Genomic DNA, 22,970 nt, shown 5'->3' on the forward strand with positions numbered 1-22,970 from the left:
TTTATTTTCACGTTTTATTAATTTATTGAAGTTTCGAAATGCGCAAGATTTTCACATAAAAAATCTTACAGTTGGTGTATTACATCCAGGCCCGGCGTAACCAATTGTCAAACACTGAAATTGTGCCTTTAACTAATCATGAATTTTTTAACAAAAAAAAAATGTGTTCTATTTTCTTAATCAATTTTTTTTTGTTAACAGATCTGTTAATTAAAAAAATTACATAGCTTTTTTGTCTTGCTTGGATGAATTCGACGAACCCTTAAAATCCAACCGGTCACGGTCCAATCACCATGATGTACCTACTCGTACTTACATAATTACGATTTTCGCTTTTTATTTTGTTTAATGTATGAATCGTACTTTTATGCTCTTTTCAGTCTGGTTCCCGTCATACCTTAGCTTGGGCCTACTCCAATTACATCAACTTTTTAATAAATTAATATTTTATTATATTATTTGTACATATAATTGTGTTTGTTAGTTGACGAAATATTCGTAAAGAGATCCAATACGTGAAAAGTAAAATGAAAGCAGTAACATTTAATTTGAATTTAATAAATGTAAATTTGAAATAACCGAAACAGGTGAATGGGACTTAACTTAGCCCCGAGCTATAACACACAAATATTGCTTGAAATAGACTTTATAGATACCGTTAACACGATACACCATACACCTGTTTTATTTTTACAATTAATTTAGTTATCCCGATAAATATCCAGCAACAAAATAAAATTTGCATTACTTTGAATGAGAAAATATAGTCCAATATATACAACAGGAATCCAGGTTAAGTAAAAAAGAAGAACAACTATATATTTTATCAGCTTACATTTAACACGCCCTTATTGAATAAACTTTAAACAATCGTAAAATTTAAACATCTTCTCTTAAAGGATTTATTTGTTTTACGTTATAAACGCATTGAGTCAACTAATTTCCTTTCTTAGCATGTGTTCACACCTGCTTTTACCGAAAACTGTTTTATAACCAGGGCGGTAACATATTTATACCATCAAAAGTCAATTTCGTATATTTGAAAGTATGCACTAAAGCACTAAAGTGCTTATAAATGCTATAAATTAAATGGTAAAAAAGTATTTAGAATAATAATTTAAATATTTAAGTACCTATTGTATCATATTATAAGTACATATTTAACAACTACATTAATTATGTAAATTACTGCGAAAGTTCGATAGTATTAATTTTCAATCAGCTTCGGTGATAATAATGAACAGTCTATACAAAAATAATGCTGTTTAACTAAGGGCATAGTTTTTGTACATTGTCTAGTTAGTAAATCAATGTAACCAATGTAATCGGTATGAATATTTCTAAACGCGCGTTTAAATTTTAGTCAACAATTCTCAATAACCTTGATACAATCATTTTTAAAAACAATTACTATCTTGAAGATAATCACGCTTTGTTACTCATGTATTTTTAATTATTTCGACCTCACATACCTATCTCAGAAACTACAACAATCGGTAGCAAGACCTGCAGCAAACATGTTTGTTCAATGTTGTTTATATTACGATGTTAGTGAATTCATGTCAAAATGCAAGTACTTATTCGTTATTTACGGTATAAATATCGTAACGTCTCATATTACAATATGAGATGGGAAAATTGTCCAACGATGCCGTAGAATCATCGAATACCATAATACATATAAAGTTGCAATACGAATTTCGTACAAGGTGTCTTATCTATAGCCAAGAAATAATTGGTAAAGAAGAAAAAATGGTATTACACAGCAGCAGTAGGTTGTCGCTCTTTTGTCACCACTGCAAAAATACACAGGATTCCGACCAAGAAAGTATTTACTCGAATATCGAATCTGCGGCAAATGCGACAATTACCAGCGAAATTACAACAAAAGTACAAACACTTTACCGTGCCGTTTACCTTACCGCACTAGCGTGGTAATGTAAATGACGTCCAAATTTGTTCTATCTTTTAATAGTATACAATGTACTAAATTTTTTTAAGCAATAAAAAAATGATTTACTACATGTTATAATAAGTCCTTCAAAATTTTAAATGGAAAATACTAAAACTATTCTTTAATTTTTTTTTTTTCACTTGACTAATGTAATCTCAGTTTATTTCACAATAATGAACGTTGTATGTATACAAATTAGGAAAAAGCGAGGAAGATCAATACGAATAAGGAAACAAAAATTACCATACATATGCAAATGTTAGAATTAAAAAATAAATGTAATAAAAATATTATTGTCATTTACATAACACCATAATTATAAATTATTTCAAAAAGCAGTGAACGAACTAAGAGTTCGAAATATTTAAAATATGCAGCATCAAGCTTCAAGCATTACTTCAAAAAATAATTCATTATACAGTACGAATGTAAAGTAAGGAAAAAATCGTTTTAATGGTCGAATTTAAAAAATTCTTTCACTATAACTTGGAAAAACGATACAAAGACCTTTTAAAAATATAACATTTGACTCCTGTCTCAATTTAAATTTTATTTCTTAGTTTACACTCGCGCCCTATATTAAGCAAAATGATGTAAAACACAGATATGTAGAAAAAATTAAACTAATTTTGGAATTAATATTACCCTTTTAAGAAACATTAAGAAGAGTTGTGGATGTAACATCAGGTATTTTGTTTCGGGTTTACATTTATATTTGGACTTGTTACCATAAAAATAAATCCAGCACAATTTTCATCAGAATTGACAGATGTAAATGGCTAGTAAATATTGATCAAACATACACATCTATTCCAATAAATGGGTTAACACAAATATAAAACTGTGTTCTTATCAATACCGGGCCAGAAAAATATATGTAAACGAATAATTTGATTGCACATTTAATAGGTAACTAGAACAAAATAATGTAATTGATCAATTTATCGATAATAATCTTTATTATAAGAATTTTGTGTGTTTGTGAGTATTAAACTCTTAAATTCTTTTTTTTATAAATAAAATATAGCTACTACTAATTATCATATGTTAAACTTGCACTTGGCATAGTTAAATGTTGGCGCATTATAAAATAATTTACATTTTGAAGTGAAAGATTTCCGGTATTGAATTAAACTACAAGCAGATAAATTTTAAGCAGACCTTACTTTTCTGGAAAAATAATATGTATACTTCGGTCATTTTTTAATCTGTACGAATACCTATTCTAATCATTAACAACAACAAGTTGTTAAACAATACTTAAATAAATATTTTTCAAGTTTTATGAGTATCGAATCCATTTGTTATACTCGTACGTGTGAATATTATATATATGTGGTGCCTGACTCTGCTTCTGTGTTTTTTTCCAAAACCCCTCTGAAAACGATACGATCAACAATTAACTGAGATTCATTCCTATTCAAAAAATAATACGAAAAAAGGGCAAAAAATTTAAGATAAATTAAAAAATTGTAACACCTAACTGTCGGGAAGATATGAAAACAGTATTATTTGGAGAATGGTGTGAGAAGTAGCTTTATCCAAATATTCCTCAAGAAAATTGTTGAACTAACAATGACTCAGTGTTCCCATTTTGAGAAAAAATTTCAATCAGTTACAAAAGACCTCACCACCTATTTTCTGAGTTAAAGAATTCTAATAATTTAAAAAAATAAAAACCCAACTACGAATGATCCATAACAAATACATCAATATCAACACTGAAGGAATAATTTTGAAATTAATTTTTTCTTTCAATTCTATTTATTATTCATAACAATTTGTATTAATTTGTGTCCCAGGTAAACAAATACTTTTTTGCAGTTTTTTGTTAAGATTGAAAATGTTAGGCAACATCATTGTTAGAATAAATTAGGAAGGTATGTAGTAAAGTGCATAACGCAATATATTCGATCATGAATTTAAATCTAAAATTGGCACGTTCAAAAATTTGTTTTCTCTCTTATTAAATCTACTAACAATTTGGCCACAAATGTTTTTTTTAGAGAAATTCAAAATTAACATATCGAAGCAATTCATTTAATAAAATTAATTGTCTTCCTAAGGGTAACCATTTACGAGTGTACTCCCTAAAGTACTTTGCCTAGATTGTTTTAATTATTTACAAAAAAAACATGTTTATTTTGAAGAGGTGCTCTTTTGTGGAAATAAACAAAAATAAAACACGATCGAGTTTCCTTTCATAAAAATATTTTTAGAAATCATCATGTCCAACTACCTATGTATTAATAAACATTTTTATTAAATCGGTTATTAACAAACAGCATTAGATCCCACCTACATAACTGGTAATAATTATTATTAATTCATTTTAACAGTGTATTTTGCAGTTTCAACATTTGCGTTATGAAATTTGTGAATAAACCGGAAATGGCAATTTATGTAACAAAAAAAAAACATAAATTAACGGCAACGACAATGAGAACTGTCCTCACAGCTTGAAATATGCGTTGCAATTAATGCAAATTTGTTGATAAATTAGTGAAGGTGTTTTTAGTATTACTCCATAACTCGCAATAGACTTAATTATGACCTTTCCTTGTTCGTAAGTTTGTATTTATTTAAAGATACGAATGACGGTTTTAAAAATGATCAAATCAAAAAACCATTCACATTTTTGTCAAACATTTATAACCATTAAAGGAGGAAATTAAAATCCCGCATTTAAATCTGCAAATGTCACGTAAATAAATGCACACCAATCACCAAACGAGTTTTTGTTGGAAATTAAAATTTGCCTGAAATGTGTTTTACAAATTCGATGGCCCTGGTAATGTAACACGTTTAAAATGAAACTGTAATAGTTGAGCGTAATGCACCAACGGTTTAGGCAATATCAAGAAAAATTTGCTCCAGTTTATAGATATAACCCAGAAGAACGTGGAAAATACTCGACTAGAATAAACCTTGATCAAAAGGATAGTGATTGAAATGATATGAAAATTAAAATTACTTTCTTGATTCAGATTATTGTATTTATTTACAATGATGTGTCATCATATGTATGTAGTTTATTCCTGACGAGGGATTAACATACCTTACATATTGTTTTCATAAAAGTTGTAGTCGACATGCCACCATGTACGAAATTAATTAGCTCTTCCAAAAGTGAACATCAACTTCATCAAAGTGCTGCATCACAAGTTGGATTAAAATTAAACTACACAACAGGCTGTAATCCCGACACATGCCTTCCCACACTTTCCACATAACGCGATACCGCAATCAAGATTTATCACTATTATTTGCATTGTTTAGTATGTTTACACGTAGATAGTATTTGCATCCACAAAAACATTCATAAATAAATCACGTTAATAGATGTTTAAACTCTGAAACACGGATTCGCACATGTTGTAGGTCATTTAGCCATTGAAATGTTTACAAAATGACGTCCATATGGGTCTACACATGCACGTTCGAATCTCTCGGCGCCGAAGACTTCTCAACCTTTACTTAAGCCAGTGTTCAGGTGACTGCCCACTCTTCTCAACAAAGTAACTAGTTCACCCAACGTGGTAGATGGAATGGTTTGTGGTAGGACGCACAAGAAGTACCGGAAAGTGGCCGAGACGTATGATGAGTTAATTGCCTCTGGTTTAAAGAGCCAGTTCTTGGTGCTATCACCTCGCCTGTCGCTCCAAGGATATCCCGATAACGTTGTTAACAATGTCATACACGGTAAACACTGCCGATTGATGTTTCACAAGTTAAGTATTGTTTGGAGGCTATTTAATACACCGTATATATTATATAAAATTTAATTACGATCTCTGTTATGGCTAAGAATTTCTGAAAATATGTGAATAAAATATGCAACCTACTTATTCGTTAAGATTCTGTGAAAATTTTTATTTATTCGTTCGAACGTAAAATAATATGACTAACAGAAAATGGCAAGCTAATTTCTTATCTAAATTTTAATTAATATCTTGCCTTGTACAAATTTCATCATAAATTTTTAAAAGTTGAAATTCAAAAATAAGAAGTAGCCCTTTTTTAAATCGTCTTCTGCATATTTTTTTATTTTAACAATGAAATAACAGAACTAACGAAATAATCAATTTCAAGCACTATTATTACAGATCGTGGACGATTAACTTCGATAAGTTGTAAGTTCTTAGCCAAACTTAGGCAACAGCTTGAACCAATTCAATAATTTGTTTCTCATTCCTATTAACATCCAAAAACCTTTAAAAACTTTATTGTGATAACACTACACCCAATACTTGTTATAATAACACTATAAGTTGTTAGGAAATGTGCGCCATATTTTAATTCTAATAATAACCATATTAAAACATGGTATCCTACTGTACTGTTCTGAGTGTACTGAAGAAATGTCAGAAATGTCAATTTGAATATACAATACTCTTTCTATATTTGCAAAAACATCTAAAGTAAAATACTTTTCATTATAATTCTTACTCAGGACCTGTAATTATGAAAAACACACTATTTACTGTGCAAAACAAACTACTTATTCACTTGTTTTATAGTCACAGGTAGAAAGGAATATGAGGCGAGAATTTGATGAAAATCCTTTAGATAGAGCAATCTTACTACTTGGAGATCCTACAAGCTACAGATTAAACAGGATCATGTACCACGTCATAAAAAAAATTCAAATATTAGGCTAAAAGCATGGATAAAAGACAAAAGAGAATAACACTGTTAAAGTGAAGACACGAGTCATTCTTTCGCGTTGGTTTTATTTGTCCTTGCGTCCTCCTTACAAGTAAATAAGATTTCATTTAGAAGCCTCTTCTCGCACTTTCACCACTCAAAGATAAAAACTTGATAGAAACTAAATATTTTGCCTCCTCGTCGAACAACTTTCAAAAGATATTTGTTCTCTTTCAAGGACATATCTGCATATGTCTTCAAAAAAGTATTAACACGAATATAAGTATAAAGAAATGTGGACAAAAAAGATGAAGATGGTAACAAGACAGCCTATGAATGAAAGCAACATTTATAGACGCTTACAAAATCACATAATAGTTATTTATTATACAAGACGATAAAATTGTGTTTTATCTTTGAGAGCGTTTTTTAGCGTCGAAGCGTTAGTCTATCTAGAGTCTAGACGCTAATGATATTACGCTCGAGAAGATAATTACATTTTATCGTTGTGTATAATATTTCTTCTATAGCATTTGTATTTTATTATTAAAACATTTTTTTTAATCAGTACTAACCGTGTCAGGCTTTAAAATCTCGTTAGTATGAGCGTGAATCTTAGTTTCGTAATGGTGTTTTCAATAACGAAGAGTCGACATACAGCGCTGTTGCTTGTTTTGTCGAGTTTCCGCAAAAATTTTCAAATTTAAATTGAAACAGATATATGCAACCAAAAATACTTCCATGAACTCATTGATGGTTCACTTTAACATTTTAAATAGCAACGTACGGCAGTACTATGGCGGACAATAAATTTAGGCCGGCCTGTCATTGAGTTGACATCAAAATGTGAAGCTGGCATTATGTTCAACTAACCCCATTTTCGATTTTTGTCATTCTTGTCATCGTGACAGCGATAATCAAAATTAAAATTGGGAAAAGAAGCGTGCACCAGAGAGAAGTGCTACTACAAATCAGTTTGGCGTTTCCTTCGCCTTTTTCGTAACTTACAGATCATGACGCACTAGCATAACTGATTTGTAGTAGCACTTCTCTCTGGTGCACGCTTCTTTTCCCAATTTTAATTTTGATTATCGTTGTCACGATGACAAGAATGATAAAAATCGAAAATGGAGTTAGTTGAACATAATGCCAGCTTCACATTTTGATGTCAACTCAATGACAGGCCGGCCTAAATTTATTGTCCGCCATAGTACGTGCCAAAAGTTTGGAATAGTGGAACTGTTTTCTTTAAAGTTGAGCTTTTTGAAATGAACTCGGACAAGTCAACTACCATTTCCAATTCCGTGCAAGGACGTCATCGCCATTTTTTTTAAATTGCAATCCCAATTTTTTTTTTTTTTGTAGATTTGGATAGACTATTGAATTTTGATTTATCCCACGTATCATCTTTGAACTGAACCGTTCATAAAAGATATTGATTTTTCAATGTGAGAACAGGGTGGCAGTGAAATTTCGAGTTCATCCTGAAATTTCCACAAAAAATAAAAATAAAAACGTCCAAAATAGAGACCGCCTTGCCAAAATGCATTTTTTTTTAAACTAAAAAACCTCCTTCCTAAAATAGTGCATAATTAGGGATTGTTCGCTCTGCAAGTATTGTAATGTAAAAATTTGCAAATATAATATCATTGGGGGCTCAATGATTTTTTTAATTTTTTGTTAATGTTATACAATATAAAATTTAAATTTAAAAAAAGAGAATTTCGCGCTCTTATAATTTACCCACTATTGGACAGCCATGCAATAATTACGTGTCAACACTGTCAACTGTCAAATTGTTGAATTGTTCTGTCAAGTGGACGATGTACGTGTAAAGTGCCGGTGCGCTAAGTAAATTTATAGAAAAAATGAATTTCAGGTTTTTATTCCGTTAGTATATTGTTACCGATTCTTTTATCAAATTAAAATTAACCTTCAATCATATTTTTAGTTCTTACACTTATCACATTATATGCTTCCACTGATACACATGCCAGTGTAGGAGGTTACATCTGCCCATTTGTAAAAAAGAAACTATTTACCGTTCTGGTCAAGTCTTTTATTAATGAAGAAGGTGATTTTACCACGCCATATTATGGAGCAAAAGGTTTTAAAATACTGAATGAACCAGTAGCTCCTGTCTTAGTTAAAGACAATTGTGCACATCTTCAAACTAATTACAAAGTAAGCAGTAATCCAGAAGAAAATTTTCTAGCATTAAGTGCTTGGAGCTTGTTAGGTTGTTCTGGAAAGCTTCATAGTGATGTAACAATTAATGTAAGTGGTAATAATGTTTAACTGAATTTGAATAGCTACTGTTTATTATGTTTTAATTTAGAACTTACGTGCTGTATTAGAAAATGATAAATCAACAATACCTGAAATACGTTATGCTTCTGAAACTTTGAAACTTTTGGGACTTCCTATTCCAAATGGTCCAAAGATTGCCAAATTTATCCAAGCAAAACTTAAAGAAGATGATGGCTTACAAAGTTTAGGTCATGCACTGCATGCAGCAGCACTTCTAGGTACTGCTGGTAATTTTATTTTGGACCGTGTTGAAGAAGTTGTGATGCAAGCAGATGAAGTAGATGGAAAACTATTACAATGGGAAGGAGGATTAACAACTACATCATTATTGATCACAGGTCTGCTTCGTGTACCTGGAGCTAAACCTTTAACTCCTGAGCAGGCAGAAAAATTAGCAGCATATTTATTAACTAGAAGAACAGTACAAACCCCTAAAGGAGCATTAGCTTTAATAGAAGCAGCTGTTAGTTTAGCTTCAAGTGATGTATCACCTGTTAGTATTTCAATTGGAGGTCCTGCTCAGGTGACAGTAGATAAACCTGAATTAAAATTGCACATTTCTGATATTCTTGGTAAACCCTTGAAATCACCACCAGCTCCAGTTGTTGCACAATCAGCAACTAGAATTACTGATGATGTTGTAGTCTTATCAAAACAACCCTTAAGTCCTGGAAGTTCTCCAGTAGAATTTGTTCTGCCTTTAAGGCTGGAACCAGGACAATATCGTATTGCATTAACTGCAGGTACTCATTCAACAACTCTTACAGTAAGAGTATTAGGACCAGTATCACTTGAGTGGCTTCAAATTGGATTGAGTGATGCAGATGGCAGTGCTGCTCCTAGACTTACAAAACTTGTACATCCTTCAAAGTTACCTACTCCATTACATGCTGACTCTAGTCAACATTTGACACTTAAGCTTTCAATATCAAGAGTTATACATCAGGTATTTTTGAGATTGTATTCTGGTACAAAAGAGATCATTTTTGTTGCTGAACCTGATAGTAGCAAACTTTACAAGTTGGATGTTAATTTGGCCTCTGAATTGGCTCACTCAGGCACTTTTGAGATGGAATTAATTTTGGGAGACTCTGTAATGAGTAACCCACTCCGTTGGGAACTTGGTACAGTAGAAGTCAATTTAAATGTACCAGAACCACCTAAGAAACTGGGCAGGGGACTTAAACCAGAAATTAAACATCTTTTTAGACCTGCTGAAAAACGTCCTGCTGAAGCAGTATCATTACTGTTTACAGGTTTAACTGTGTCACCTCTGTTACTTCTTTTGTTATTATGGTTAAAAATTGGAATTAATTTTGGAAACTTCACAACCCTTGCCTTACCATTCCATTTAGGTTTTGGAGCGATTCTTTATTTGTTTTTCTTGTTTTGGTGGAAATTAGATATGTTTACTACATGTGCTTGGCTATTGCCAATTGGAACCTTCACTTTTCTTGCAGGTCAACACTTATTGAGTCATATTGCAAAACAGAAGAAACCATGATGAAACCACAAATTGTGGAATTCTGACATTTTTTTTTCAGTAACTTTGTTGTTTGTGTTGTTTAAATTTTTCCTTTTTCATCTTTTTGTGTAAATGGCAAGTTTGTAAAAGACTTTTGTAATAAATAATACAATAAAATTCTATAACTTATTTATTAAATTACAGATGGTCATAATATACATTACATAACAATTGTAAATTAAAATTATTTTTACTGCTGACTTTGCTGAAGAAGTGGATTCTGCTTTAATTGTGTTAAATATTCTTCAGCCATGCAACATGCTTGTTCAATTTCATAATTGTGTGAAACTAATGCTACCCATTTAGCTTCCAAATTTTTTAGTTGATCACCACCTTTTGTTTGTAATGATTTTCTTTGCCAATTAACTTCTTGCAATGCTTGCCTTAAATCTGCTAATTTTTTTGATGCTATTTTTTCTAAGTCTGTTAAAGTTTGTAAGTATCTTTGCCAAGCTGGACAACAATATTCTAACATCAATTGCAAATTTAAGATTCTTACAGCTTGATGTTCCAGTTGAGCTTGTGAATTATCTACACATTCTAACCATGCACTAACTTCATTTAATTTCCCACTAGGTGGTGGAGGTAACTCATATCTTTTCATAGAAAGTGTATCCATAGGTAAGCGGTTCTGCAAACGTTCAAATTCATTATGTATCATTGGAGTTTCAAAAGAAGAAACATTAAGAGGTGGTAAATGTTCCAGATAATTTTTTGTTGGTCTGTAACGACGACATTCTTCTTCTACCATTGCAAAAGCCTACAAAATGTGTTCACGATATTTCTCTGAAACGTGATTTATTATGTACCCATACCGCTTCCCTTACTCCTGGTTCGTCATAGCCTTGATCGATGTATGGCAAAGCATCAACAACAACTTCACCTGCCATAACGTTTTCAACAAAATCTTGTAGAAATATAAAGTTTGCGTTTAATTATCTGTTCTAGAAAATATTTTTTAGGTTAGATTTCGCAGACAATAGTAACATTTTTCAAGGGTTGCCAACATTACACTCATTTCATTATAGTTGCAGTGTGGCATTTTTATTTTTAGTCACATTACATTTTAGCATTTTAGTTATTTAGTTTATATTTTTGTTGGGACGGTGTGCGGTCGTTCATCCCTAACGCTTGTCGAAAATCTAAACGAAAAGAATTTATTTTAATAAATTTCTTATATTCGAATATATTTTTACACAGGTTGTGCCTGCAGTTTATAAATTATTACTGAACACTTCTTAAACTTAAATTTTGCGTGATAAAGTTGAGAAATGTCGTCAAGTGGACCGCTAATTTCACAAGAAGTTGAAGATTATAACGAAGAAGAAAATGCAGATGATTTGGAGAAAACTTTAGTGTTAGCAGCTCAAGATGCCGATGCAAGAAGCAATGAGCTTCAAGTAGAAAATACAACATACAGAGAAGAAGTTGAGGCTGAGATTTCAGCAGAGCGTCAACAACATGAAGAATCAAATTCGAGTAGCAATTGTTTTACAAGAAAAAAAAAACGAGAACATGATCATGATGAGGAAGTACTGGTTAAATGTGCCAAAACCAATGATAAGAAAGTAGTTAATAAGTCTAGTGAGGGATATGCCAAAGTGGTAGCAACTCATTATAATCTATTAGAAGAAAAAGGTTTGGATGAAAGATCAAAATCAAGGATTGTGTATATGAGAAATTTTCACAATTGGATCAAGAGTATGCTAATCAATGAATATTTGACAAAGATCAAAGAAGGAAAAAAGCATAATGCTCCAGTACGTGTATTGGACATAGGTTGTGGCAAAGGAGGAGATTTGCTAAAATGGAGAAAGGGAAATATAACGCATTTAATTTGTAGCGATATAGCTTCTGTTTCTTTGGACCAATGTAAATCTCGCTATAATGACATGAAAGATCGAAACAGTCGAGATAGAAATGGAGGAAACATATACACAATTGAGTATATTGCTGGTGATTGTTCAAGAGTGAGATTGCGTGAAAAATATAGAGATCCATCAATGAAATTGGACATTGTTAGTTGCCAGTTTGCTTTTCATTATGGATTTGAAAGCTTACCCCAAGCTGAATGTATGATACGTAATGCATCAGAATGTCTTCAGCCTGGTGGATTTTTTATTGGTACTATACCAGATGCAAATGATCTCATTGCAAGAGCTCGGCGAGCTAATTCAAGTACCTTTGGAAATGATGTATACCAAGTACATTTTGACTGTGATGTAAATAAGCCTCCACTTTTTGGTGCTAAATATAATTTTCATTTGGATGGGGTAGTAAATTGCCCAGAATTTCTGGTTCACTTTCCTACATTTATTAAATTAGCCAGAAAATATGGCTTGAAATTTATTAAGAAAGAAAAATTTTATGATTATTATGAAAAAATGAAAAATGAAGGGAAGCAACTACTTTGTAACATGAAAAGTTTGGAGACATATCCTCCTAATGAAAATACTACCCTGCTTGGAAATGACCCTGATGATTATTCACATGCTGATGAATTTTTAAAAACTGAAGCCAGAAATGTTAAAGTTGGGACTTTGTCTAAATCAGAATGGGAAGCATCTTGTAAGTTTTTTTATTAATATGTTACAGTGCAATATAATGTTTTAATAATTTTTCAGCATTGTACATGCTTTTTGTTTTTGAAAAAGTGAAGAATACATGGAACACAGATGGTACACCTATTTATGACATATAAGTGGTAAAGCAGATATTATGTACAGGGTATCTATAAATTATTGTCTGGTCCAGTTTGCTATAAAAACTTGTCAGATTTTGGATGTCACTTTAAATGTATGTAGAATATACATATTTGATAAATTCTGAAGTTACATTTTCATGTCAAGTTGTTGGCTAAATCCTACCCTCACACATTTTGTTTAACTCCAAAACTGGACGTATTTGCAATTTATATTGAAAAATGCTGATTTTTGGTGTTCATTAACTGTGATAAAACAAATATAAGGAATGAAAACTGGATTGAAAAGCGCGACTAAAACACCATTAATGTCAGAAGTGACAGATAATGATAAATTAAAATTGGGCATTTGTTTCAAAAAGGCTGCACAATAATTTTTTTTTTTTTCAAAGCTGGCTTGACCCGACAATCCTTTATAGATTCCCTGTACATAAAAAAATTATGCATACCATTTTTAGTACAAGAACTGTATTTTATAATATTGTAAATTTTGAATTTTTATTCTTTATGAAAAGAATTGTAATACATTAGTTGTGATTGAAAAAATTGTGTTTTGATATAAGCTTGTTGTTGATTGCAATAATAATAATGGAGTCAATAAAATATAAGCATTATTACAAGTAAGTATTTTCTCTAATTTTATAAAAAAAAGAATAAATACTAATAACTTGAACCCTAAACCCGCTCATGTATTTACACATCCATTGATAACGAAGCACTAAAAAAGAATTACTTGAACGAAAAACAGTAAAAACTGTATTAGAACAGCGATCGTTCTTTCTTCAAAAAACTGAAGTTTTTACCGCACAAAAACATTTTCACTCTTTCGTTTCAATTGATGATTATCCCATGAGTGGAGTGGCAAATAGGGCTTAGAAAAATCTAAAAAAATATTTGATAAAAAAAGATCAATATGTAAAAAATATTTATTTTAAAGAGTTCGATTTAAATTTATTACGTGGACTTCCATAACACCTGTATATTCTAACAATTATATACGTAGTTTATCGGGACATATAATAGGTAAAGAGCGATCAAATTAATTTGTAATCGAGTCATCCATGGATTTGAATCCGTATGTCTTTTCGATTGATATGCCCAGATCTAACCTGTTTTTTGTTCAAGAAACGACATACGATTTCTGATTCATGGATAACTCGATTACAAATTAATTTGATCGCTGGATATCTACGACAAAACCAAATTTACATTAGGAAAATATTTATTTCCCGTTTTTTGCGACCAACTACTAAAAAAAAAAAGAACCTGACTCCGAAAATGTCAATACATACAGGCTGTTTCCTAAAAAACACCGCAAGCCGTAGCTCCATTATTTATTGTCCGATTTTAATAAACAAAAGAAGCAATGCAATGGTTAAAAAACACTAAAAAACGGCTTAATTTTTTATTTTTTTTTTCAACATAACTGTTATGTCAAATAAGCCGCACTTTGTTTTTTAAATGGAAACATGTTTATTTTTATTCTGGTAGAGATTTTTTTTCTGATTTCAATGATGCTTTATCTTTAACAATTTTAACGTTAGAAGATAAGATGATATGATACTATATTAATCACCCTGTATAGAGTGCGACTAAAAAGTAAGGAATGAAATTCCTTAAATTTATGTCGTTAGTTTTGGCAAAATCCTCGGACAGGTGAATTTATATTTCTACGTGATCATCTTTTGGCACAAATTACACTTTTCTACCCCACCCAGTGGCGGTACAATATGGGGCAATTAATCGCTCGATTGATATAAAATGCACACTCCGATAACATCGACAACTTACATACTTAAATGAAGTGTAATAATTTTATTTCTCTATAATAAATAAGGGGGTAATTCGCGAAGTCCGGCAAGGCTCGATAAGACATTGCAAATTCAAAACCATGACAACTGATATTGTTGAATGAAATGAAGCATTTTGTATTTTCCGTTTCGTTAACGATTTGCAAATTATCTGAGTTTCGTGATCTACTCCTAGTAAGTAAGTAAGAAATGCGATGTTTTTGTCACTTTTATCGGTTTAACATCGATAAAAACGTGCACTCCCTTTTTACAGCAATAAGTTACATATCATTTTTTAATTTGGTCACAAAATTACCTCGTCGAATTATATTCGAATTTTTTTTTCAGTCAATTCAACTCGCATTCTCTCGACCAATCAGATTTACGAAATTGGTCAGTACGGACCAATCACGCTTGTTTTAAAAAAATTGCCGCGGAAATTTTCAGTATTTATTGACGAATTGCTATAACAACTTTTTTTAAATTACAATCTACTATTCAAGTATTTCTTTAATAGAATTTTTCAATCTTCGCTCGGTGAATTGTCATGCCGAATATAAACTCGTGGGTACGAAATTGCCGGAAATTTTCTCCTCAGACCACTCGTATTTGTTTCTTAAGACAATTTTGTCGTTTTTTTCGTCAAATTTCCAGGCAACAAGTGAAAAACCTTTCTCGAAATCATTAGAAACGAATTAACGTTCTAATAATTTAAATGAAATTGAAAATTTATAATTCATCTAACATAATAAGTTTTTGTTAATACGTAGAAATATGTCCAGTGTCTCACGAATCGACTTGTAATTTTTGAAATCGTTGATTTTTGATGTTTTGATATGCAAATTTAAATTTCTAAATTAGAATAAAGATGACAAATCCGTTGAGATTATGTTATGAAAGAAAAATGTAATCGTGGTATGAATCATCCTCAAGTTATAAGTGCCAACTTTCTCCCAACAGTAATTCACCATAAATTATTAGCAGCTGATTTTGACATTCGTGTAAATTTCAAGTTCAGAGTTGAACGAACGAAAGTTTTCTTATTTAAATTGTGGCGCGCTACAGGTTATTGCCTCTGCGTGCCGACCATGCGCACTACGTGAAATCGAGTACTTTGTCATAAAAGCGTTGCGTTTTGTACATTCGTTCGTTTCGTTCGAGGATTCTAAGTGTTGGCTCGTGCAATCTGTGAGGCAATGGATGTCGAAAATAGTGCAAATGGGGATCACTCGAATCCCGTAAGTATGGATATTTTCATATTATTTTATTGCACAAATTTCTACGTATCCAGATTTTTCCTGTTGTGCTTTGAAAACGTTCTTTTCTCGTGTGCCGAGAGCATACAAGCGAAATTTTTCTAAGTCCCAAAATGGCGTCAGAGACTAAGTCCCACGTTTAATATGTTGAAAGCATAAGTTTGCTGTTTTCTGTGTAAATTCAATAATTTCAGTTTTTGTTTACGTGAAGTGATTTTTTATCAATAATTATAGTAAATTCGTGTTTGAATAGTGCAGCTTCCATTTATAATTTTCACGTGTTTTTTAATGTAGAGCCACAAGACGAAAGATTACAATTTCGATTCTACTCAAATAAATGGTATAAACGGTTATTCCGACAAACAGAAGAGTCACAAATCAGATCACAAGGATAAACATAAAGACAAAGATCGCGATCGGGATAGAGATAAAAGTAAAAGTAAAGAACACAAGAGCTCAAGTAAGGATAAAGACCGGCATAGTTCTAATTCTAAGGATAAAGACCGGCACAGTTCACACAAATCTTCAAGTCGCGACAAAGAACGCGGCGACCGAGACAAGGATAAACACCGCGATAAGGACAAGCATCGAGAGGAGAAAAAATCGTCGAGTTCTTCCTCCAAGGATAAAGATAGAGAACATAAGAGTTCCCATGATAAAGAACATAAGTCCAGCAGTTCAAAGGAGAAAGATAAAGATAAAAAAGAGAAGGATAAAGAAAGAGATCGTGAAAAAGATAAGTCAAAACACAGTTCTTCGAAGGACAGAGATAAGGATAGGCACAGTAGCTCAAAAGACAAGCATAGAGATAAAGATAAACATCATTCCAGTTCAAAAGAGAAGGACAAGAAGGACCGGGATAAAGATAAGAAGTTTGAAAAAGAAGACAGATCCTTTGGTAATAATTTTTGTTTAACTGTTACTCTAAATATTTATTTGTAGCTATTGCTACAAACCATCTACTTCACCAGAGGGCGTAAAGCTAAAAGTACATCTGCAAAAAATGGCCAAGATCACTAAATAATGGTTTGTATTATATTATAGTTCATAACAATATTTCTAAATTCTAATATACATACTTTGAATAACAACTAAAATTCATATATGGTAAAATCAGTACATATACAGTTTTTTTGGCTATTTATAAATTTTTGTAGGTGTAATTTTTGCTTTAAGCTCCGAATTATAGCAAACAACTTAATAAAACACTATTTATGATATATTAAAACTTTTTCTGATTTTTAAAAATAGTTGAAACCAATTATTGTAGTTGAAAAATGAAGGCCGCAGAATTTGTTTTATAACAATTATTGTGAAATTTGATGTGTAAAGTTTACCACTTTAAATTTAAATGGAAGTGAACTTAATACATATCTATACTTTACATGGAGTAGCTAAAATAATCATTTTTTTTATTTTACTGTACAATAGGACAGTTTAAATACAATAATGCTACCATTTTATAATATTGACAACACTACATAACTTGTTTATGTTGTATATAAGTGCGAGTAAGTAAATAAGTAAGGAATAAAATGACTTAAATTCAAGTCGTCGATTTTATATCATCGAATTAAATTCTAAAATAAGCTCCTCCAACCTCCACAAGCGGTTATCGTGAAAATTGTTACGAATAATTGTCGCCCTTCAATCATGAATTCGTTTTTGTTTTAATCGACCGATTTAAAAAATGCCTTCACTATTGGATAGAGGATAAAAAACCTTTCAAAAAATATAACATTTGACCCATGTTGCCATTTAAAATTTTTGAGTTTCTCCACCACTAGATGAAATAGAAAAGTTTAATTTATGCTAAAAGATGATCATTTAGAAATACAAATTGACCTGTCCGCCGATTTTTGCCATAAATTTGAGGAATTTTAGTCCTTGTTTTACAGTCACACAGTATATGAACACTTCATACTTACATCAACATGATATAATATTTTAAATACGGTATGTTAAAATGTACACTTTTCAAGTAGAAAAGGTGAACCGTTAAAAAAATTATAATTCATAATTACGCCGTTAATTCTGCGTTCATAGAGCAAACATTAAAGTTTTTGATACTTTTCATGGATTGTTTGAAGTCGTTTTTCTAACCCCAAATTCAATCCTGTTGACCATATATATTTTTATGAACATTATCAGTTCAGTTTATTGAAGATTGTTACCATTCTCATAATAAAATCTTATTGTTAGATTTTGACAGTGATACCGTAACCCCAATTAGAAATTTCATACGCCAAGCAAATACGATCGTTATTAATTACATAATGTTTAAATACTGTTTGTAACTTTTATCAGCTGCCTAAAAAAGAAAAATCTGCTCAGAATACAGTTACATCGTACACAAGTTTCTAAAAAAAAAGAAAGCACTTGCTTTAATTAGAAACAAAGCGAAAATTCAAGCACTCAGATGCCAGACTGACTCTCATTGCGTAATTTTTATTTTTTCAAAATCAGTACCAGTGTGGTGGGTAGGCGTTTAATTTTAATTTTTTAGAAATCAAAGTAACTCCACAGGTCAACCACTTACTAAGATGTGACAGTAGTATACAGGGTGTTATGGAAGTCCACGTGATAAATTTAACACCCAATAGAACTCTTTCAAATATAAAAATTTTTATACAATCATGATCTTTTTTTAATTGATTTTTTTTTACATTTTTTTAACCCCTAATTTAACACTTCGCTCATGGGATAATCATCAGTTGAAACGAAATAGTGAGTCAAATAATGTTTTTGTGCAGTAAAAACTTCACAGTTTTTTGAAGAAAGAACGATCGCTTATCTAATACCAACAGTTTCTACTGTTTTTCATTCGAGTATTTTAATCAAGTATGTAATTCTTTTTTCATGCTTTGTTATCAATGGATGTGTAACATGAGCGAGTATGAATTTTAGGATTCAAATTACATATATTTAATTTTAACTCTGTTTGGAAGAATTTGCGGAAAAAATGATAAATAAAAAATGTTTATTTTCCTATTGGTGGTTAAATTTATTATGTGGACTTAACAGCGGGTATATGGATTTTAAATTATTTGTCTATATTTTCATAATTTTTTGGAGGAGTATAGAAGCTGAGTGGCTCAGTCAATAAATGCGTTTTCAATATCAAAAAAAATACTAAAAATGTAATTAGTGTCGTGAATTTTGTGATGATAGTTTTAAGTTCATTATATTAAATAAGATTCCGTATTATTTTAAGAAATGCAAAATCGAATTATGAAGAGTGTTGTCATTTTTATATAATTAATGGTAATTATAATAATTCAAAATTAATAAATGGAGGTAGACTTTGTATAGTAAATGATAATTGATAATTCCTAACTTAACATGTTACCGTTTAAAAAAAAGTGCATTAAATGTACGTTTCTATATTGTTATCAGATGAAGAAAGAAAATCTAAAAGTCACTCCAAACACGAGAACGACGCGGGACGGGAAGATTCTGCAAGAGAAGATTCAGTAGACGAAGATGAAAACAAGCTTGTAATTAAAGAAGAACCAGAATCTCAAGATGAAGTCGAGGAGAAGAACGTTTCAGCTGCTAGTAGCTGTGATTATAATTTGTCTCAATTTAAAACAGATGAGTCTAGATTTGAAGATAGCACTACGTATGTAAAAGAAGAAGATGATAGCGACGAGGATATACCCTTGGTATGTATTTAAAACTGTTGTATGTATGTTTTAAAAATGATGGTATAAAAGTTGGAAGGAATTATTGAATGTTTTGAAAAAATAGATTTAAGATAATAAAAAAAAATATATATTTTTTTATTATCTTGTTAATTAATTATAAATTGTGTTTTCAGCGAAAACCTTTCGCTCACAGACACAGATTGGTAGGTTTCAGTCTTAATATTAATGTTGTTTAGTGATTTTTGTAATATTAACATAATTGTCGATTTTTAATTTATTGTTTTTTTTTTTTTTTTTTTTTAAATTTTGTTGCACTATTGCACTTATTATTTGCATGACATGTTGATTCTTCTCTGATGAGACTGAAAAAAATCTTTTGACAGTCTGCGAGAATGGATACTCCGTCGGTTAAAAGAAAAATAGAATCAGATGAAGATGAAGACGACATGCCTCTTATGGCGAGGAAAAAGCCAAAGAAGGAAAAGAAGGAGAAATCTGAGAAGAAAAAGAAAAAGCGAGCAGCTGAGGATGAAGAAGATTGGGACAGACCGGTGAAGAAAGAGAAAAAAATTAAAAAAGAGAAAGATTCTATAAAATCTGAAAATTCGGTAATGGAGAGTCCAAAGAAAGGCGGACGAAAGAAAAAGGAGGAGGAACAGCAAGAAGTGTGGAAATGGTGAGTTTTAAATATCCCGCCAAAACTATGGCTCATAGAGGGCGCAAATGTTTTAATTTTTCGGCATCCAATATGGCGTCCTAGATAATCTTAAGTTAATATTTTCTTATTTTGCTTTTTGTGATGTATAACAGAAATATTATGAAAATACTAAAGGCTGTCGCAGAAAGTCGTTGTTTAGAGCATTGTAAAGTAATAATTACGCCATATTTCTTGGACAATAGAATCGAGTTTAGATATGCACATGCTGCTGTTGACAATGGTAAAAATATTTTATTAGTTGGGGATATCAGTTCTAGTAAATGTGACAAAATTAAACATGAACTTTTTTTTAAAATAAAACATGAAAGGAAGAGGTATTATTTAGACTTAGTAATTATTTTAAGTTACAGCTGGTAATTATTTTTTAATTTAAAGGTGGGAAGAGGAAAAGAAAGATGATGGGAAAAAATGGAAATTTTTGGAACATAAAGGACCTGTATTTGCTCCACCCTATGAACCATTACCAGATAGTATAAAATTCTTCTATGATGGAAAAGAAATGAAATTGTCACAAGAAGCTGAGGAAGTAGCAAGTTTTTATGCTAAAATGCTGGATCATGATTACACTACTAAGGAAACGTTTAACAACAATTTTTTTAAAGACTGGAGGAAAGTAATGATAGACAGTGAAAAAGCAAAAATAAAAGATTTAAGAAAGTGCAATTTTAAGCAGATGCATGCTTATTTTATGGACATTGCGGAAAAAAATCGAAACCGCACAAAAGAAGAAAAGCAAGCGCTTAAAGAAAAAAATGAAGCTCTAATTAAAGAATATGGCTTTTGTATTATTGATGGTCACAAGGAAAAAATTGGTAACTTTAAAATTGAACCGCCAGGCCTATTCAGAGGACGTGGAGAACATCCAAAGATGGGGATGTTAAAGAGACGAGTAGAAGCTGAAGATATTATTATAAATTGCAGTCACGATTCCAAGATACCTCAACCTCCACCAGGCCACTGTTGGAAGGAAGTCAGACATGATGACAACGTTACGTGGTTAGCATCTTGGACAGAGAATGTGCAGAATCAAGTTAAGTATATTATGTTAAATCCCAGCTCAAAACTGAAAGGTGAGAAAGACTGGCAAAAATATGAAACAGCTCGACGATTACACAAATGCATTGATAAAATTAGAACAGAGTACTGGGAAGATTGGAAATCCAAAGAAATGCGAATTAGACAACGTGCAGTGGCCTTGTATTTTATTGATAAACTTGCGCTTAGGGCAGGCAATGAAAAGGATGAGGATCAAGCGGACACTGTAGGTTGTTGCTCATTACGTGTTGAACATATCTCATTACATGAAAAAAAAGATGGTAAAGAGTACGTTGTAGTCTTCGATTTCCTCGGTAAAGATTCGATACGCTATTACAACGAGGTACCAGTGGAAAAACGTGTATTCAAAAATCTACAACTCTTCATGGAACATAAATCACCTGGAGACGATCTCTTTGATCGATTAAATACTGCTATCATGAATAAACATTTAAATGAACTCATGGAAGGTCTCACAGCCAAAGTGTTTCGTACTTACAATGCATCTTGGACTTTGCAGCAACAGTTGGATAAACTGACGAATCCAGATGATACTGTAGCCGAGAAAATTCTATCTTACAATCGAGCTAATCGTGCCGTTGCTATCCTTTGCAACCATCAACGTTCGGTTCCAAAAGGCCACGAAAAATCGATGGAAAAATTAAAGGAAAAGATCGATGCCAAGAAAGAGGCTATTAAAGATGCTGAAAGACAAGTTAAAGATGCCGGTAAAGACGCGAAACACGGTAGCGTTAAAGAAAAAACAGTCTACGATAAGAAAAAGAAAATGTTGCAACGTTTAAAAGATCAGCTAATAAAATTGGAGATTCAAGAAACAGACAGAGATGAAAATAAAACAATTGCTTTGGGTACTTCCAAGCTAAATTATTTAGATCCTCGTATTAGTGTGGCTTGGTGTAAAAAGTTTGGTGTCCCTATAGAAAAAATTTATAACAAGACTCAAAGGGATAAATTTCGTTGGGCTATTGATATGGCAGGTCCAGATTATTATTTTTAATTTGATTTAGTGAAGTTTTTCATGAACCTTTTACAATTTGACAGTTGGAATTAATTCAACGCACTTTTGTGCTATTCCGTGTGTAATTATTTTAAGTTGTAATTATTATAGTGGAATTTTAAACTTTTTAATTTATTATAAATAAATTCAAATCCCTGAGAGAAAATGCATTTTTAAAACTTGCCCAGTTTTAATCATGTGATGATTTCAAGAGATGTATGTTTCTAATTATTTAAATTTATCCTGAATGATCGTGTCCTGAAGGGTTTTAGTTAGTATTGCAAATATATTTATATTTTGACCAATTTGATTTTAGTTATATTACTGTTACAGTAACAGAAATTGTAGGAGTCTGTATATTACAGATTT

General features: G+C 31.4%; 5 protein-coding genes across 7 annotated transcripts in view; 3 read left to right on the top strand and 2 right to left on the bottom strand.

Moving 5' to 3' along the window:
• Positions 1 to 5,632, bottom strand: part of LOC138132334 (uncharacterized) — a 49,790-nt gene extending 44,158 nt beyond the window's left edge. The window contains exon 1 of the mRNA XM_069049825.1: positions 5,013 to 5,632. The gene's annotated coding sequence lies outside the window, so the exon portion shown is untranslated. The remainder of the gene's footprint in view (positions 1 to 5,012) is intronic.
• A 2,724-nt stretch (positions 5,633 to 8,356) lies between these two features.
• Positions 8,357 to 10,553, top strand: OstDelta (oligosaccharide transferase delta subunit). The gene is made up of 3 exons (XM_069049838.1): positions 8,357 to 8,491; positions 8,553 to 8,878; positions 8,940 to 10,553. Exons 1-3 carry the CDS (start codon positions 8,470 to 8,472, stop codon positions 10,413 to 10,415), a joined length of 1,824 nt encoding a protein of 607 aa, XP_068905939.1. The 5' UTR covers positions 8,357 to 8,469; the 3' UTR covers positions 10,416 to 10,553.
• On the bottom strand, positions 10,554 to 11,464 carry BCAS2 (BCAS2 pre-mRNA processing factor). The gene is made up of 2 exons (XM_069049852.1): positions 11,252 to 11,464; positions 10,554 to 11,196 (listed from the first exon to the last, which is right to left on the bottom strand). Exons 1-2 carry the CDS (start codon positions 11,324 to 11,326, stop codon positions 10,627 to 10,629), a joined length of 645 nt encoding a protein of 214 aa, XP_068905953.1. The 5' UTR covers positions 11,327 to 11,464; the 3' UTR covers positions 10,554 to 10,626.
• A 53-nt stretch (positions 11,465 to 11,517) lies between these two features.
• Rnmt (RNA guanine-7 methyltransferase) lies at positions 11,518 to 13,757 on the top strand. The gene is made up of 2 exons (XM_069049845.1): positions 11,518 to 13,004; positions 13,061 to 13,757. Exons 1-2 carry the CDS (start codon positions 11,708 to 11,710, stop codon positions 13,135 to 13,137), a joined length of 1,374 nt encoding a protein of 457 aa, XP_068905946.1. The 5' UTR covers positions 11,518 to 11,707; the 3' UTR covers positions 13,138 to 13,757.
• Positions 13,758 to 15,916: 2,159 nt separating this feature from the next.
• On the top strand, positions 15,917 to 22,732 carry Top1 (topoisomerase 1). 3 transcript variants are annotated; one of them, XM_069049830.1, is made up of 6 exons: positions 15,917 to 16,165; positions 16,478 to 17,081; positions 19,580 to 19,848; positions 20,004 to 20,033; positions 20,214 to 20,506; positions 20,924 to 22,732. In XM_069049830.1, exons 1-6 carry the CDS (start codon positions 16,124 to 16,126, stop codon positions 22,599 to 22,601), a joined length of 2,916 nt encoding a protein of 971 aa, XP_068905931.1. In that variant the 5' UTR covers positions 15,917 to 16,123; the 3' UTR covers positions 22,602 to 22,732. The 3 variants fall into 3 exon arrangements, with proteins under 3 accessions (XP_068905931.1, XP_068905932.1, XP_068905933.1); XM_069049831.1 differs by lacking the exon at positions 20,004 to 20,033 and having other exon boundaries at positions 15,933 to 16,165; XM_069049832.1 differs by lacking the exons at positions 15,917 to 16,165; positions 16,478 to 17,081; positions 19,580 to 19,848; positions 20,004 to 20,033; positions 20,214 to 20,506 and adding an exon at positions 20,630 to 20,862.
• The last annotated feature ends 238 nt before the right edge of the window (positions 22,733 to 22,970 follow it).

Source organism: Tenebrio molitor, chromosome 5 (genome assembly GCF_963966145.1).
Source record: "Tenebrio molitor chromosome 5, icTenMoli1.1, whole genome shotgun sequence".
NCBI lineage: Eukaryota > Metazoa > Arthropoda > Insecta > Coleoptera > Tenebrionidae > Tenebrio > Tenebrio molitor.